The 14,143-nt window shown below is 44.0% G+C and overlaps 1 protein-coding gene across 5 annotated transcripts in view; it reads left to right on the forward strand.

Annotated features, from left to right (window-relative positions):
• LOC146830407 (microtubule-actin cross-linking factor 1, isoforms 6/7-like) overlaps positions 1–14,143 on the forward strand; it is a 456,496-nt gene that overhangs the window by 424,616 nt on the left and 17,737 nt on the right. For all 5 annotated transcript variants that reach the window (XM_085604595.1, XM_085604596.1, XM_085604592.1 and 2 more), the window contains 2 exons: positions 5,621–5,790; positions 8,105–8,279. In XM_085604595.1, coding sequence (XP_085460721.1) covers positions 5,621–5,790; positions 8,105–8,279 — 345 coding nt within the window. The remainder of the gene's footprint in view (positions 1–5,620; positions 5,791–8,104; positions 8,280–14,143) is intronic.

The raw sequence follows: 14,143 nt of genomic DNA on the forward strand, positions 1-14,143 counted from the left end.
TTGGAACTGACCGGTGTGCACGGGCACTGCTTGAAAATTTACAGATCCAATATGATGCCTGGGACATATTCAAATGTGTGGATTCTGTGGTTAGCCAGAGCCTCTGCCAGAAAGAACGTTACCTAAGATAAGTAATTTGTCAATTTTGCTTAGCTCCCAGTTTCTATGCAATGGCGACCATTTTGACATGTTACTCACCTCCCATTTGTTGAAAAAATCAATAAGGCAGTCGCCAACCAACTTCAAGACAATTGGAGTTTAAATGACACTGCAGCACTTAAACAGCCACACTCCAAGTACTCACCAACACCATCTTCCTCAACAATAAAAATGACTTTGCCTCCTGGGTCTCCTGCTTGACCTCTCTGCAGCTGGCAACACTGCTGACAATGTGGCATTGATCCTTACCCTGAGAACTTGCATTGGCTTCACTGGCACAATCCTGCAGTGGTTCACATCCTAGCTCGCCAGCTGCAATGCATTCAGATAGGAACTCCCATATACAGGACTCTCCCCATCACTGTGTTGTCTACGAGGCCTCCTGCCACTCATCATTTTCAAGCTGAAAATGGAACTCTTGGGAGCCGTCCTTGCAGACAGGAGCATCCGAATCCAGCAGTATGCGGACTTCGAAGATCATCCATCCCAAAATGTCTTCAGCCGGTGAAGTAAAGAAACTCAAAGTGTGCCTTGAACGCGTCCAAACCTGGATGTCCACAAACTACCTGATGCTACACCCCACTAAGGATAAATTCCTCCTGTTGCCATCAATGACAAACTGTCTCTGATTCAGTCGGGGGTCTCTGATTTAAACCTAATTTGGTTCACATCCCGACTGAAAGAACAAGGCAAATCCCTTGAATTCGCATTTAACTCAAACTTCTCACTCAAAAGCCAGATTGCCAAGAATACCTAAACGGTCAGGTTCCAAATCTTTTTCCTCAAACATGTGCAACCTTTTCTCCCAGGAGAAGGCTTCAGAATGACAGTTCATTCTCTAGTCTTCTCCCACCTCAATGGAGGCAACACCCTGATGAAGAGCAGCCCAGAGGCATCCCTCATCTCCCTGACAGGCCTCCTTTATGTAGCTACAGGGCCCATCAAGAAGCCGATGAAATCTGACCACATCGCCCTCACTCTACAGGATCTACACTTGCCTTCCCTGCAAGCCCAGATCGTCGCGCTGTGCTGCGTCACTTACAAGGTCCTTTACACCAAGACCCCGTATTGGCCTAACGAACAAACTAAAAGCATCTACAGGTCTATGCCAGGCCTTATTAGGACAGCACCAACCCTCCTACAGTTCAGGAAGAATCTAAAAGCATTCCTCTTCAAGGAGTTCTCCCTCAGAGAGGCTGACTTGTCACTCCTTCCATAAGTTCTAACCCTTCCTTATCTCCACCCTCCTCTTTCTCTCTTCGCCCATGTATCCCACTGGTTGCAGGTACGTGTTCAAGGTATTTTCCCGGCCCTTAGTTTTAGTCCTGTTGTGCAATATTACTCAAAATCCTCCTGCAGTATGGAGATGACCATGCATTGTGCCGTGCACGGTATCTGTGCTGCTCGTTGCAGGATTGATGGTACCCTACTGCCTCGCGGACCTTCATAGCACCGCACTGCGGTTGCGAAGGTACAGACCTGTGACAAGTCAAACTGAGCAGGGGTGATTGAAACCAGTTCTGCAGTCGATACCTCTGCACATCAGGGACTGATAGAAACAACTGCACATGAATGTGCATGATTTACGATTAGTATCATGTGCACACCATGTATGTGTCATGTTGGCTAAGGACAACTTAGAGAAAGCATGCTACTTCCACAAGTCTCCAAGCGCCGGGCACTCACTGGGCAGTTCCTTAAGTGGCTTTGCCACAATATACATTCTATGCCACAAAAGTGAAAAGGCGGCTCGGCCACATCTGGGACTGCATGGCTTCTTTTTAAGCCCAACCTCTTACACTAAGGGTCAACGTGTGCTAAGCTTGGCAATGATATCCCATCGCAAAGCATGTTCACACACAGATGGAATCCGTGGATTGTGCTGATCTCTGATTTACACACCTGTGCTTTCTGTCTGTGCATCCAAGGGTTTGAAGACCTCGCAGATCTCTGCTCTTGCACCCATGACACTTGTGCATACAGAACCCAAGGGAAGCATCATGGAGACATGCTAATTGGAGGTGTGACTGAGCTGCTTTGTACAGTGTTTCATCATTGAGTGAATCTGATACATTGGCACTGACCGCACCTGAGAACAAAACCAAAAGTCCAACGCCGCAGCCTGGCATTCCTTCCAGCCCAAAGATGCCGGAGGTCATTCCTGCCTGTAACACCATCATTACAGCTTTCACTAATCCCGTCTAGGACTGGGCTAAAATTCCATTCCGCTCACGGAAATTGCGATAATTTGACATTTTCGTGTTCCGCGGAGAGCGCGAAAATGTCAAAATTTCCGCAATCCGCATTTTACCGGAAATTTTTTCCTTGCTCGCGCTGTAAAATAATACATTCTCGCGTGCGCGCGATCGCCTTACCTGAATCCCCGCGTTCGCCAACAAGTTTTCCCGATCCGGTCGCGTTCTCCACGAGATGTTGGATTGTTGGTAGCCATTTGCGCTGTCTCGCGACAGTTCACGCCCTCAGTAACGTCATTCGTCGCGCGATCACGTCTTTCTTCTCGCGATCATGCACCGCGAGACAAGTGAAAACATGATGGCCGCGCTCACGAGCAACCGCATGGGTAAGTTGGCGAGCCGCGACCACGCAGAAAATACCGCGAACGGACGGGAATAAAACTTCAGCATCTTTGCGATATTTCCGCATGTTTGCGGAGATTTTTAATATTTTCGCGATAATTTGCAAAAGTGAATTTTGCAAATTCCGCCCACCCCTTATCCTGTCAGACTTGTAAAGGGAGTTTAAGACCTATGGGAGCCTTGGTCGGCGCTACAACATGGTGATTGCTGACGGGTTTCTTGGTTAGGTCCCAGTACAGTACCTGAGTTCTTACTGTCTGCTCCGTGAGGGATGACAAAAAAACTATGGGGTACCCCATACATAAGCAGACACATTTGAGTCTTCATGCACAAGAGGTGGAGGTGTCCCCGCGTACCACTAGAGGAGTTCAGTGGGATTTTCCAGACCTGCAACGTAGTGTACGCAAACTGTACTGAGGGTTTCCGCTGTAATAGGAACTCTTCCTAAGGTGGAGGTGTCGTTGTGGACCACTGGAGGAGTTCAGGAACCCTTGATCATTACGCAAGGACTTACCCATAGGAGGCATTCTTACCTTATTGTTTGCTCTTTGATACCTGGGACATATTCTAAACCAGTTCATGAGAGGTTTTCTACCTTATACATTTCAAGCGACGGTACAGATCGGACGATACTCTCACTCTTCTTAGATGATTCGCCTTACACTTATTTTGCCCTGAAGAAGCCCATGTTTGGGCGAAACGCGTTGGCTGTATTCGAACTTCACCAACAACACGAATAAAGCACAACTCGAAAAACACAAGCAACGACGTGGACTCACTGTTTGACTGCATTATTATTGTTGTATATACTTTATTCTACGCATCATAATCTATTGCCTCTCATACCCCTTTTTATAAATTCATTATTCCATGGTCATATAGCAGCTGGCCATTTGAGGTGGGCAATATTCCTAATACGTTACTGTGACTTGTCTAGGCAGTGCAGTGGTCTATAACTCTGCTGCTAGTTCTCTGATATAAGACGAAAGGGAGTTAGGGCGCCTGGTCCCATCCCAGTTTGCTTACAGGTGCGACGGGCTTTGCACGTGCGCTGCACATGCCCTTCAAGTTCTGCAGTATTGAACGTCCCTTGGGCTCCAGTTTCAGGCACCTGTGTCTTTTAGGAACTCTTTTCGAACTGAAAAAATGAAGCGCTTTTTTTCCCTGTCAATTATCAAAAACATTTAAACTCTTATTAGCAGAATTTTGCTCAGATTATGAAAATTCCTGACGCATTGCCTAGGAGTGCAATCATTGTGAAGTCTTTAATTTGTGATAATTAAAACTGTTACAGATTCTGTTTTATGAAAATAGGTGCAAGATATTTTCTTTAACTCCCCTACAGCTGTGCGTAGTTTGATGTCTTCTCTGCTACGAACGGTGTGAGTCATGAATGCAAATATTCTTAGCCTAGAATCTTATGTCACGTTGTACCAGCATTTTGCCATAATAATGAAGTGCCTTTTTTTTATAAATGGTTACATCTCTTTACAAAGCATGCCTTATCAGTAGCAGCTCCTGTACTTAGGCGGAGGAGCGTCGTCCCACTGCCATGAAGCAGCAAAAAAAAGGAAAAAATAAAATTATAACTTTATTATCATTTTATCTTGTCCTCCCGCTGCATCAGCTTGTGTTAGAGGGAGGGGCAGGGCTGCAGAGCAGGGGAGGAGTGGTAGAACACTCCTAAGTGCGCGATAACTGTTTGGTCGGCCCTCTCGGGCCACCCAAAACAGTCATGCGCACTTTCAGTGCTCTCCATGCAGGCTGCACTACAGCCTGCATGGAGAACATGCCCACCCCTCCAGCCCCTGGCTGAGTGCCGTGTCACAGCGCTCAGACCAATCAAAATGCTGCATTGCAACGTTGTGATTGGCTGCTGGGAGCGTGGGAGCCCTGGTGCTTCCTGCTTCTTGTTTCTCCCAGGAAGAGAACAAAGGAGAGGCGGTGACGGCCGGCCGGCCGGAAGGTAAGTGTTTTTTTTTAAACCCTACCCCGCCTCTTCCCCCCCCCCCCCCCACCCCCCCCCACCCGCCCCACTGCTGCTTCCAGGCAGCAGCCGCAACTGTTTTACACGCATTTCTTTCCATTGGTGGCTTGTAGATAACAGGGATGGGGAGAGGAGGGGAGAGGTTAGTAAGAAAGAAAAAAAGAATCCTACCTGCTCATCGCTGGTAACCAGCCGTAGCCTTTTTGTCCTCGCTGTTCTGTTGGCTCCCGGCAGCACCCTGGCTCCCCTAAGCCAATCATGACACTGCTGTCACCATGACGGCAGCCTCGTGATTGGTCTGAGCACCGTGGTTCGGCGCTCAGAAGGGGAATGGCAGCCTGTGCATGTTCTTCACCAAGGCTACGCATTACAGGCCGGTGGAGAACATGCAAAGCCAGCCAAACCATCATGCGCACTTAAGATGCAGCAGCCACTCCTCCTCCTTCGACGTCACGGGAGTCCAGCCCTGCACACCCTAACCTGGCTGCAAGATACTAAAGATGAAATGATCATTTATTTATTTATTTATAAAGTTTTGAATAGCGCGAACATGACCCCCGAAGGGTATCTGATCGCTTCACATTTTGGAAGGGGAGGAAATAATAAAGGGAAAATGGCAAAGGGGGTAAGAAAGAATATCATATTTAGCTAATACAATAGCATACTAGGAGGAGAACACACATCTCTTAATGACTTCTGGTACTTTCATTTTATTTTTCCTTTTACACTGTTCTGAGAGCAGTGGGGTGACGCTCCTTCACCTTAGCGGAGGAGCCACCACTGCCTTTACAACATGTTGGCCTGTACTTATCTCTCCTGTTGAGTGTGGCTAGCTTTAAGATGCTATGTTGTTTACTTCTGGTTTTCTTTTGAACAGTGAAAGGCAGAACAAACCTGAAAATTAATGAGAAGTACCTGTCTCCTGATTCCGCCTCCCCCCTCAAGTGCAGCAGCAATGGGTCCAAGATGCTGTCCCCCAGCAGATCCAATTCCAGCCTCAGTCTGTACAGCAGCATGTCCGCCCCCAGCAGCCCGCTGACGAGGAAGGTAAGCCCTGGAGACCAACGTGGCCATTGGTGCCATGGTGATCCCAACATTAGAAGAAGGGTATTGGATGGTTTGACCGGTGTAAATACTGGGATGAAAAGAGAAGAGGAGCTATTGTTTTTGTCTCGGTCACCCCCTTCAATGCATCTTTCTTACAATGGATCTGTGATGGGCCGCTGCGCATGGAATCCTCAGTGCCTAGCTGTCAGAAATCGGGTCATTAGTTGAGGGGGGTAAGTACCCACCTCAAGTAATAATCACAATCCTTGTTTGGGTGAATCACTAAAGTCACTAAATGAGCATGAGCTCAACCCCCTGCAGAGCAGACAGGCTTACCTTGGAGGCATTGTATAAAGTATTTATGAAACTGTGATAAATTTAAAATGAAAAACAATAAAAATATACCAAAATAAATGTAATATGCACAATTACACCAAAATGACAAAAATCCAATAAAGGGAACTGAAGATATGAATTTCAAATGTTTTAAGTGGCAATAGCTCCAGGAAGCACAAAGTGTCAATGATAGTCAATGCGTAGATCAGGACCAAGATGCAATTGATGCCCTTCACGATTGAGCACCGGTCGGCTCACTAACCAGGTTTGTCATGGTCAAAGATGTTTACCTTCTGAGTTTAGTCCTGTAAGCAACCTGCCATAGAAGTGCACTTCTATAGTTCTCCCCCCCCCCCCCGCCCCCTCCAATGATCCTGGGGGAGCCCCTTGAGAGACTCACAGGGTGGCAGGCAAAGGCCAACAGGAGTGTCCAGTCCAGGTCTGGTTGCCATTGAACAGCTGGGCTGTTGCAGGTAAAGGCCTTTGTAGCTTCTTGTGCCTTGTGTCCTTGTAGCTTGAACAGGGTGGTTAGCCGCCCACTCCAACAACAAGAAAACAAAGCTGCTGAGGCTGTCATCAATGTCCTGTGGAGGTTTCACACCCGCAAGGTTTTCTAGCTAGTTGTGTGCACACCGTGTTAGAACAGCTTTTCACTTGTTCACTGTGTGATGGGAGCCCATAACATGTGGCACATGGTGACGCTGTGTGAGTTGGAAGGTCCAACCATTACCTGTACCAACCTCGAAGTCTTCCACTCACTATCACTTGCCTTCATTGTTGTACCTTTTTTAAATCACCTTCCCTCAAATCATATCGGCTTTTTGAATCTGAATGTGAACAGTACACTTTATGTCAAGTTTTTTAAGCAGTTTGAGACACACACTATCATTTGTCATGTTAGGTAAAAGAAAAATCACATAGAAATTCAGAATTGGGGAGTGTGACAAATCACTAAATCCAATAACACTGATAATTCAATAGCCTCGCTCTATGGAGAAGGGCTAATCAATTATGTGCACTGTTTTATTTTTAATATCCAATAAATGTTATGATCCATTTTGCATTGCTTAGTACTTATTCCATAATCAACATTAGCTAGGAGCATTTTAATGCACTACCTATCTTCTATGTCCTCTGATACAGGTAAGGAGTTCAGGTAAATAGAATCATCTGGGTTTGGCTGCTGAAGACTTGTATCAAACACAGCTCTTTGATCGAAGAGACTGAAAGATTGAGTATTGTTGTGCTCTATACTTCTGCATGTCAGCAAAAAATAATTCAGATATTATTCCCATAAGGCCTTCCATATTCTTTTGTCTTCCGCTGACTTGCAATACTGTGTAACTCGGATCAGTGGCTAACATTTCTCTTCTTTGTTTCACGGCCTGTCAAAACAAAGAAAATGCAACTTACCAGCACTACTCTTGCTTGAACAGACTGCAATCTTCCTATGTTGAGACTCCCTTCTTTCTGCTCTCAACAGAGTGTTTTTAAACTTTTCACTGCTGAAATATCTTTCCACATTTAAGGGAAGCACCCGCATTATATTTTCCTCATCAGACCATCCCTGAATTCTACACTGGGAGTATACTCACTCTTTGACTTCTCTTGATATAGTTGATGCTTGGACTCTCCAACCTGCAGTAGAATGCCGGCCCTCCTTCTGCTTCTGCTCTACTTGGCAGCGTTCCAGCAATCCCAGCAGTGTTACTCATTATACAGCAATTATTTTCAGTGGCCTACTGTTTCCTAAAATGTTTCTCCACTTTCATTTAATCTTGCACTGTCCATAATCTTTACATTGTTTGCACTTATTTGCAGTGTCCCCTAAATCCCACTTGCACTCTCCACTGGAAGGTCCTTCTTTTGAACACCTTACCTTGATCAATGTTACTGCTATTTTATTTGTTAAGCACAGACTCTGGAAGTCTGGGCCCACCTTACATTTTAACAAGGTCCATCTGGCTTTCTCTCTCAGTCTGTGTTGCGCAGGGCACGCTCCGGAGACCGGTGTCACCGCTCAAGAAACTCCCTGGTTACAGATGGAGCCGACCTGAAGTTCACAGCTACAGAAGGCAACAAAACCAAGACTGGGTCCAGGAAGAACTCCTTGTCAGAGACTAGAGTGGGCACTATGACTGATGTGGAAATTGGTGGGCACCCTGCTTTCTCTTGAATCATTTTGAAATGTATAATTTGCCAATTAATCATTTTCTGTTTTGTGGCCACACTTCAAAAAGCTGCCTACTACCTCCATGTTTCTGATGTGTGTTCCCTGCTTTGCTTTAATGTACTTACCCTTCTTTCTGATAGAGGCTTCTAACTGCAGATTCCTCACTTTGTTTATCCTGAGGCATCAGACTGGATCCAAAAACTTTTGCCAACAATTCTCTTACACATCAACGGGTGGCACCGCGGGGCCCCCGTCTGATCCGTCCCGTCCTGCATGTGTTATTGGGGCTCCCATGTATGCATCAGTTCTTTTCTTTCCACGCCCTGTGATGTGGATCTGGGGCTTTAGAGTCCTGTCATTCTGACAGATTTTTTTACCTCAAAAACGTTTCGGTGTGCAGTATGTCTCCCTCGAAGACAACAGGGTTTAAGCTGTCTCATGACTATCATCTCCTGATGTCGGTGACTGGCACTTACACACATACGTCTCTGGTACCTCGGCTCCAAACATGACTCAGCCTTGGTAATTTTCCTGTTTTTTAATGATATATTGACCTTTTTTCAAAGTAAATTGAAGCAATTGGCCAATATAGCCTCATTTATAGGCTGCAAAACATTTTAATTAATTGTGCTAAACCTGTCCTTACTGAAGTAAGGCGAACATCTACATTTAAGAATATATATTATAAAGAAGTACTCCAGCATCCCTGCACATGAGCAGAACTATTCAGTGCTTATGCTTTCAATTGAGAGTCCCCTGAGAGAGAACTAGGACTACAGGTAAAAAACCATTGCTTCCACATGACTCCTCCCGACAGGGAATCTCAACAGAAGGAGACATTTGCCAAACAGATGTTATCCAGTATTTAATCTTTCATAGATTCACATGCTTAATTCATCCCATCATCAAAGCGGGAGTCTGATGGTATCATATTAAAAGATCCAGAGCTCAACATATATATTTTGTTTGCATAATCCCTTCATTTGAATTAAAATAAGTCAAGTCAATATCTTTATTCGATTCATACAGAGAATCATAAAAGCACAAAGTGAACATAAAATACATAATTTAAAATGAGCCATTTGTAATACAAAATTAGATTAAAAGACCATCATACAGCATAAGTACAAAAAAGACCAATGGGAAATTACAAGTCCAGGCTAAGTTATCCATAACGCTTCCTAATCCGGAGTGATGCTCGTATGAAGTTCAACATAGCACAACAAACTTCAACAGAAGATAGTGACAGCAAATAATCATAGCCTTCATTATAAGTACATGGTTGTCGCCCCTTCAGGATAGGCTTAATAAATCTAATCCTGGGTTCTTGGTATAAAGTACAGAAAAGGACAACATGTATAGTACTTTGTCTAACACTATTGTTGCAGGGACAGGGGGGTAGCCTCTCACACCAACCCCCTTGTTTGGGGAAGGCAAAGAGGAAGTGGAGTGTATTTAGCCTAAACCTTGTAAGATAAAACCGCCATTGGACATTTGTCGAGAAAGTTAAATAAAACTGATGCTGGACCCTAGATACACAACTTGTTGAGCCTCCCAAGCTAGGTATATCTAAGGATTTCCAGTAACATGCTTTAATTTGGGCTTTCGTGTTTCCCTGAATATTTTCAGGATTTTCATAAACATGGCCCAAACCTATCTTATGCAACATGTCACTAACATATGACAACCAGGGAATCTGTTTTACATTGTCCAGGCTCATGCAATCTAAAAGAATTTCTCTGGAGAGTTGGAGGTTGTCCGATAGCCATATTTTGCACCAAAGTAATAAAGGCGATAGACGGATAATATCAGTCACTTTGGTCATTCCCATTTCATTGTGGCAAAAGATGTTTTATGAACCCGATGGAATCAACAAAACCCTTTTTAAAAATTTGTTTTCCATCACCTGTATGACTGAGGGATTCTCAGTCCCCCATACTCCTGCCCCATAAGTGGCAACAGATAAACATTTAGATGTATATATGGTTTTGAGATGCGCAACAGGTTTTTGACCCAACTTGCCACAAAAGCGGAAAAGACCCTCTATAGCGCGTGTAGTACTCTGGACTCGAGTTTATCATTAATGGAGCCCAGCTTAGTTTACTGTTGAAGAGATTTCCCAGGTAGTTAAAATTATTCACCTTTTCAATGGTAAAGTCATTCACCATAAGTTTCCTAGATTTTGACCCTTTTGGGCCACAGACCATCGCAAAAGATTTTGCGAAATTAACCTTTAGGTCAAGGTCCAACATGAAGGTATTAAAAGCATCTAAGCATGTCTGCATGCTATTTCCAGTAAGGGTCATTAGAACAGTGTCATCTGCATATGACAAAATGGGAATACTCTTACCATTTACTTTTGGAAAATCACAACAGTGGTCCAGCAAATATTTCTCCAATCCATTTGTATACACCAGGAATAGAAACGGTGCCAAGATGCACCCTTGACGGACCCCCTCAGTTGAGGGAATCGGTTTTGTCATTTCACCCCCAGGTCCAAACCTTATGGCCACGGATGTTGCAGCATGCAATCTGCGGAGCAGCGTAACCAACGGTTCTTCAAAGCCCATGCTATCCATCATCTGCCATAGCTTACTTCTACAGACAGTGTCAAACGCGCTGGACAAGTCCATGAAGGCAAGGTAGATTGCAGAATTCCTTGCCTTCATGTACTTGCCCATAATTAGTGCCAAATTTAAACACTGTTCGACCGTCCCCCTCCCACTTCTAAAACCATACTGGGAGTTCACTATTAAACCAACAGAATCAGCCCAGGTTTCCAGTCTGGCCAAGATAACCCTTCCTAATAACTTACAGGATGCATCAATCAAGGATATAGGTCGATAGCATCGGGGGTCACACCTATCACCCTTCTTGAAGATCGGGACCACTACTGCCTTCTTCCATGATACAGGGATACTACCAACAACCACAGCCCTGAAGACATTTAACAGCAACGGGGCCCATACTTCCATATTGTGCTTAAAAAAGTCCAAGGGAACGGCATCAGGGCCCGGAGCTTTTAGTGATGTACCTTTCCTCAGGGCTTCTTCAACCTCCTCCAGTGTAAGCGAGGAGCTAAGAAGCGAAGCTGTAGATGGTACTACCAAAATTCCTGGGTCATCCAACAGAACCGAGGGCGATAATGCCTTGGGGTTAAAGATTTTACCAAAGTGAACTTCCCAGGATTCACCAGTAACCTGCATCGCTATGGTTTCCTTGGTATCACTTTTAAACCGAGGACGATTTACTACGTCCCAAAAGAGCCTACTATCTTTTAGCTCAGATGCCTTTTCTAAATCATCCCAGGCACAATTTTTTAGCTCCTGCTTCCTTTTTATAATAGCTTCTTTATAGGCCTTTCTAGATGATCTAACCAGGTCTTTATTCCTTGGTTTTTGCATAAGGGCCGCTTTTAGGGATTTGTGTGAGGCGGAACATGCGGAGTCAAACCATCTAAAACACTTTGTATTCTTTTTCCCTGCTGGTTTTGTAAGATACTCAGCCACATGCCCACATAATTTTTCAAAATTCCCAATAACCTTTTCTGGGTCTAATATGGACAATTGACATAAGTCAATTTCAGTCCTACATTCTTTAAAGATCTTTTCCTCTAGACCTACAGCATCTATTTTACCCCATTTTATGGTAACACCCTGGTTCTTATTATATTCTATAGGCTGATCCCAGACCGGGTGATTCCCACTAATAGGGGTACATAAAGAAAGCTTTAGAGGGTTATGGTCGCTTGCGGCATTAGCTATTATCTCAAGTTTAGTAACATAAAGCAGGAAGTTACTGGACACAAAAATAAAATCAATGGTGCTTGTTGCGCCTCTTACTCCATGAAAGGTTTATTATTGGTAAAGTATCTGGGGCCGCCCAGGGCTCTACCATACATAAATCATTTAAGACAATGATATTATTTAAGGCATCCCCCTGGGGCGTGTGTTTGAAATGCATCAAAGGTTGTTTATTTAAGTCCTCAAGACCACACACATTTGAACCACCAAATTTACACAATGAAGAGTTAAAATCACCAACCCAAACAACGAATAATAGTGGTCGTTCACTACGAGCCTTGCTTATTGCATCCTCCAAACTCTGAATTGTGGTTACATCATTTCTGTCAAAAACGTTATGATACCAATTAATTAACAACAAGGGCTCGGGGAACAGATTTTCGAGCAATAACAATTGGAACCATGGAGTATCCGCTATCTTTAGAGTACTCAGATTCTTAAGTTTAATAGAGAAACTTCAACCAATTAGAGACAAGGAGGCTCAGTACTCCTCCCTTCCAGTGCCACTTCACCCCAGATGTCATACCGCACATCGTAAAGGGACTCTCCCTGAGCTCTGCTCAGTGTTTATTCTCAGAAAACCTGTTTTTTCACTTTTTCAAAGAATTTGGACCTAACCTACCGAAACATAAACCGCCTCACCTCTGGTAATTTTTCCTGATTAGAACCATGTCAAACAATCCTAAGAAAAGTCTCCTCAGCCCTTGTGAATCCTGTTGGAAGCTATTGCTAATTTCTGAAGACCCCCCCACGGGGAGTGCATTTATTGCCTACACCCTTCCCACAAACCAAGAGTGCAAGATCTGTTACACATTCTCTGCAAATTCACTCAATGAAAGGGAAGCTAGATTTCTTTTATGGCTTTACAATATAAGCGAGATGACATCTGCTGAAAAAGAAACCTAAAAGAAGATTTAAAAGAACCAGAAGAGAAGTCATTTAGAAGACGTTTCACCAAAATATCCATCTCTGGGTGAACCATCAGGGAAAAAAAGAGACCGAAGTGTCTTCACCTAGACTTCATACTTCAACTTTTGAAACTTCACAAGAACATTATTAGAAGAAGGAGTCCAGTTTCCAAAGGATTAATTGAGAGCCATCTACTCCAATCATAAGGTGAAGTCTAGAGACAGACTGAAGACTAAAGTGACATTGACAGAAACATAATCTCTGACCCGGTCTACGAAGAAAATCGACCCAACTCTGTTGACAGCGACTACAACAGCTTTGACGACAACACCATAGACCACAACATCGACAGCAACAACATCGTTGATATCAATACCATTAATGGCGGTCTTATTGACAGAAGAATAATCTGGATGTACGCCGAAGCATTAAATTCTATATTAATAGAACAAAATTGTAGAAAGTTAGATCAACTCCTAACAGCAAAAGGGTGCCTCAATAAGGGGATATGCAGTCACCAAGCAGACAATAGAAACATGGACTTCTGCAACCATAGTCTTCTGCATGCATCTAAAAGCAGAATGACCCTTATAAGGACCTGTAAGAGCTCACTCCACAAGGTCAATGGCAACTTCTACTGCATTATTTGCAAGTGTTCCCCTAACGCAGATTTGTAGAGCAGGTACATGGAAGAACTCCCATACTTTTACTCAGCACTACTATCTTGGTTCTACCATTACCAATGAGGTTAAAGAAGAAACAAGCTACTTACCTGTACAGTGTGGTTCTCCAGTATTAGTATCTTCCATAAATTCACATGCGACCCACCATCCTCCCCTGTACAGGCTTACCTCAAGTATAGAGCACACTCCTGTGTAAGAAATATGAGGTTTGGTGGGCCTTGAGGAAAGGAGTACTGAGTTTTCTGGGCTTTGAAGTTTGGTTCTTTTCAAATGATGTGGCTAGATTAACACTGTGGCTCTCCATGCTATTAAAGCTGAGATTTGGTACTGCTTATTTATTCTGGTAATGCGAGACTCCCGTCTTGATGACGGTAATTATTCAAGCAGGTGAATCTATGAAAGATACCAATACTGGAGAACCACAGTGTAGAGGTAGGTAACTGCCTCCT

The sequence above is a fragment of the Triturus cristatus genome, chromosome 5_1 (genome assembly GCF_964204655.1).
Source record: "Triturus cristatus chromosome 5_1, aTriCri1.1, whole genome shotgun sequence".
NCBI lineage: Eukaryota > Metazoa > Chordata > Amphibia > Caudata > Salamandridae > Triturus > Triturus cristatus.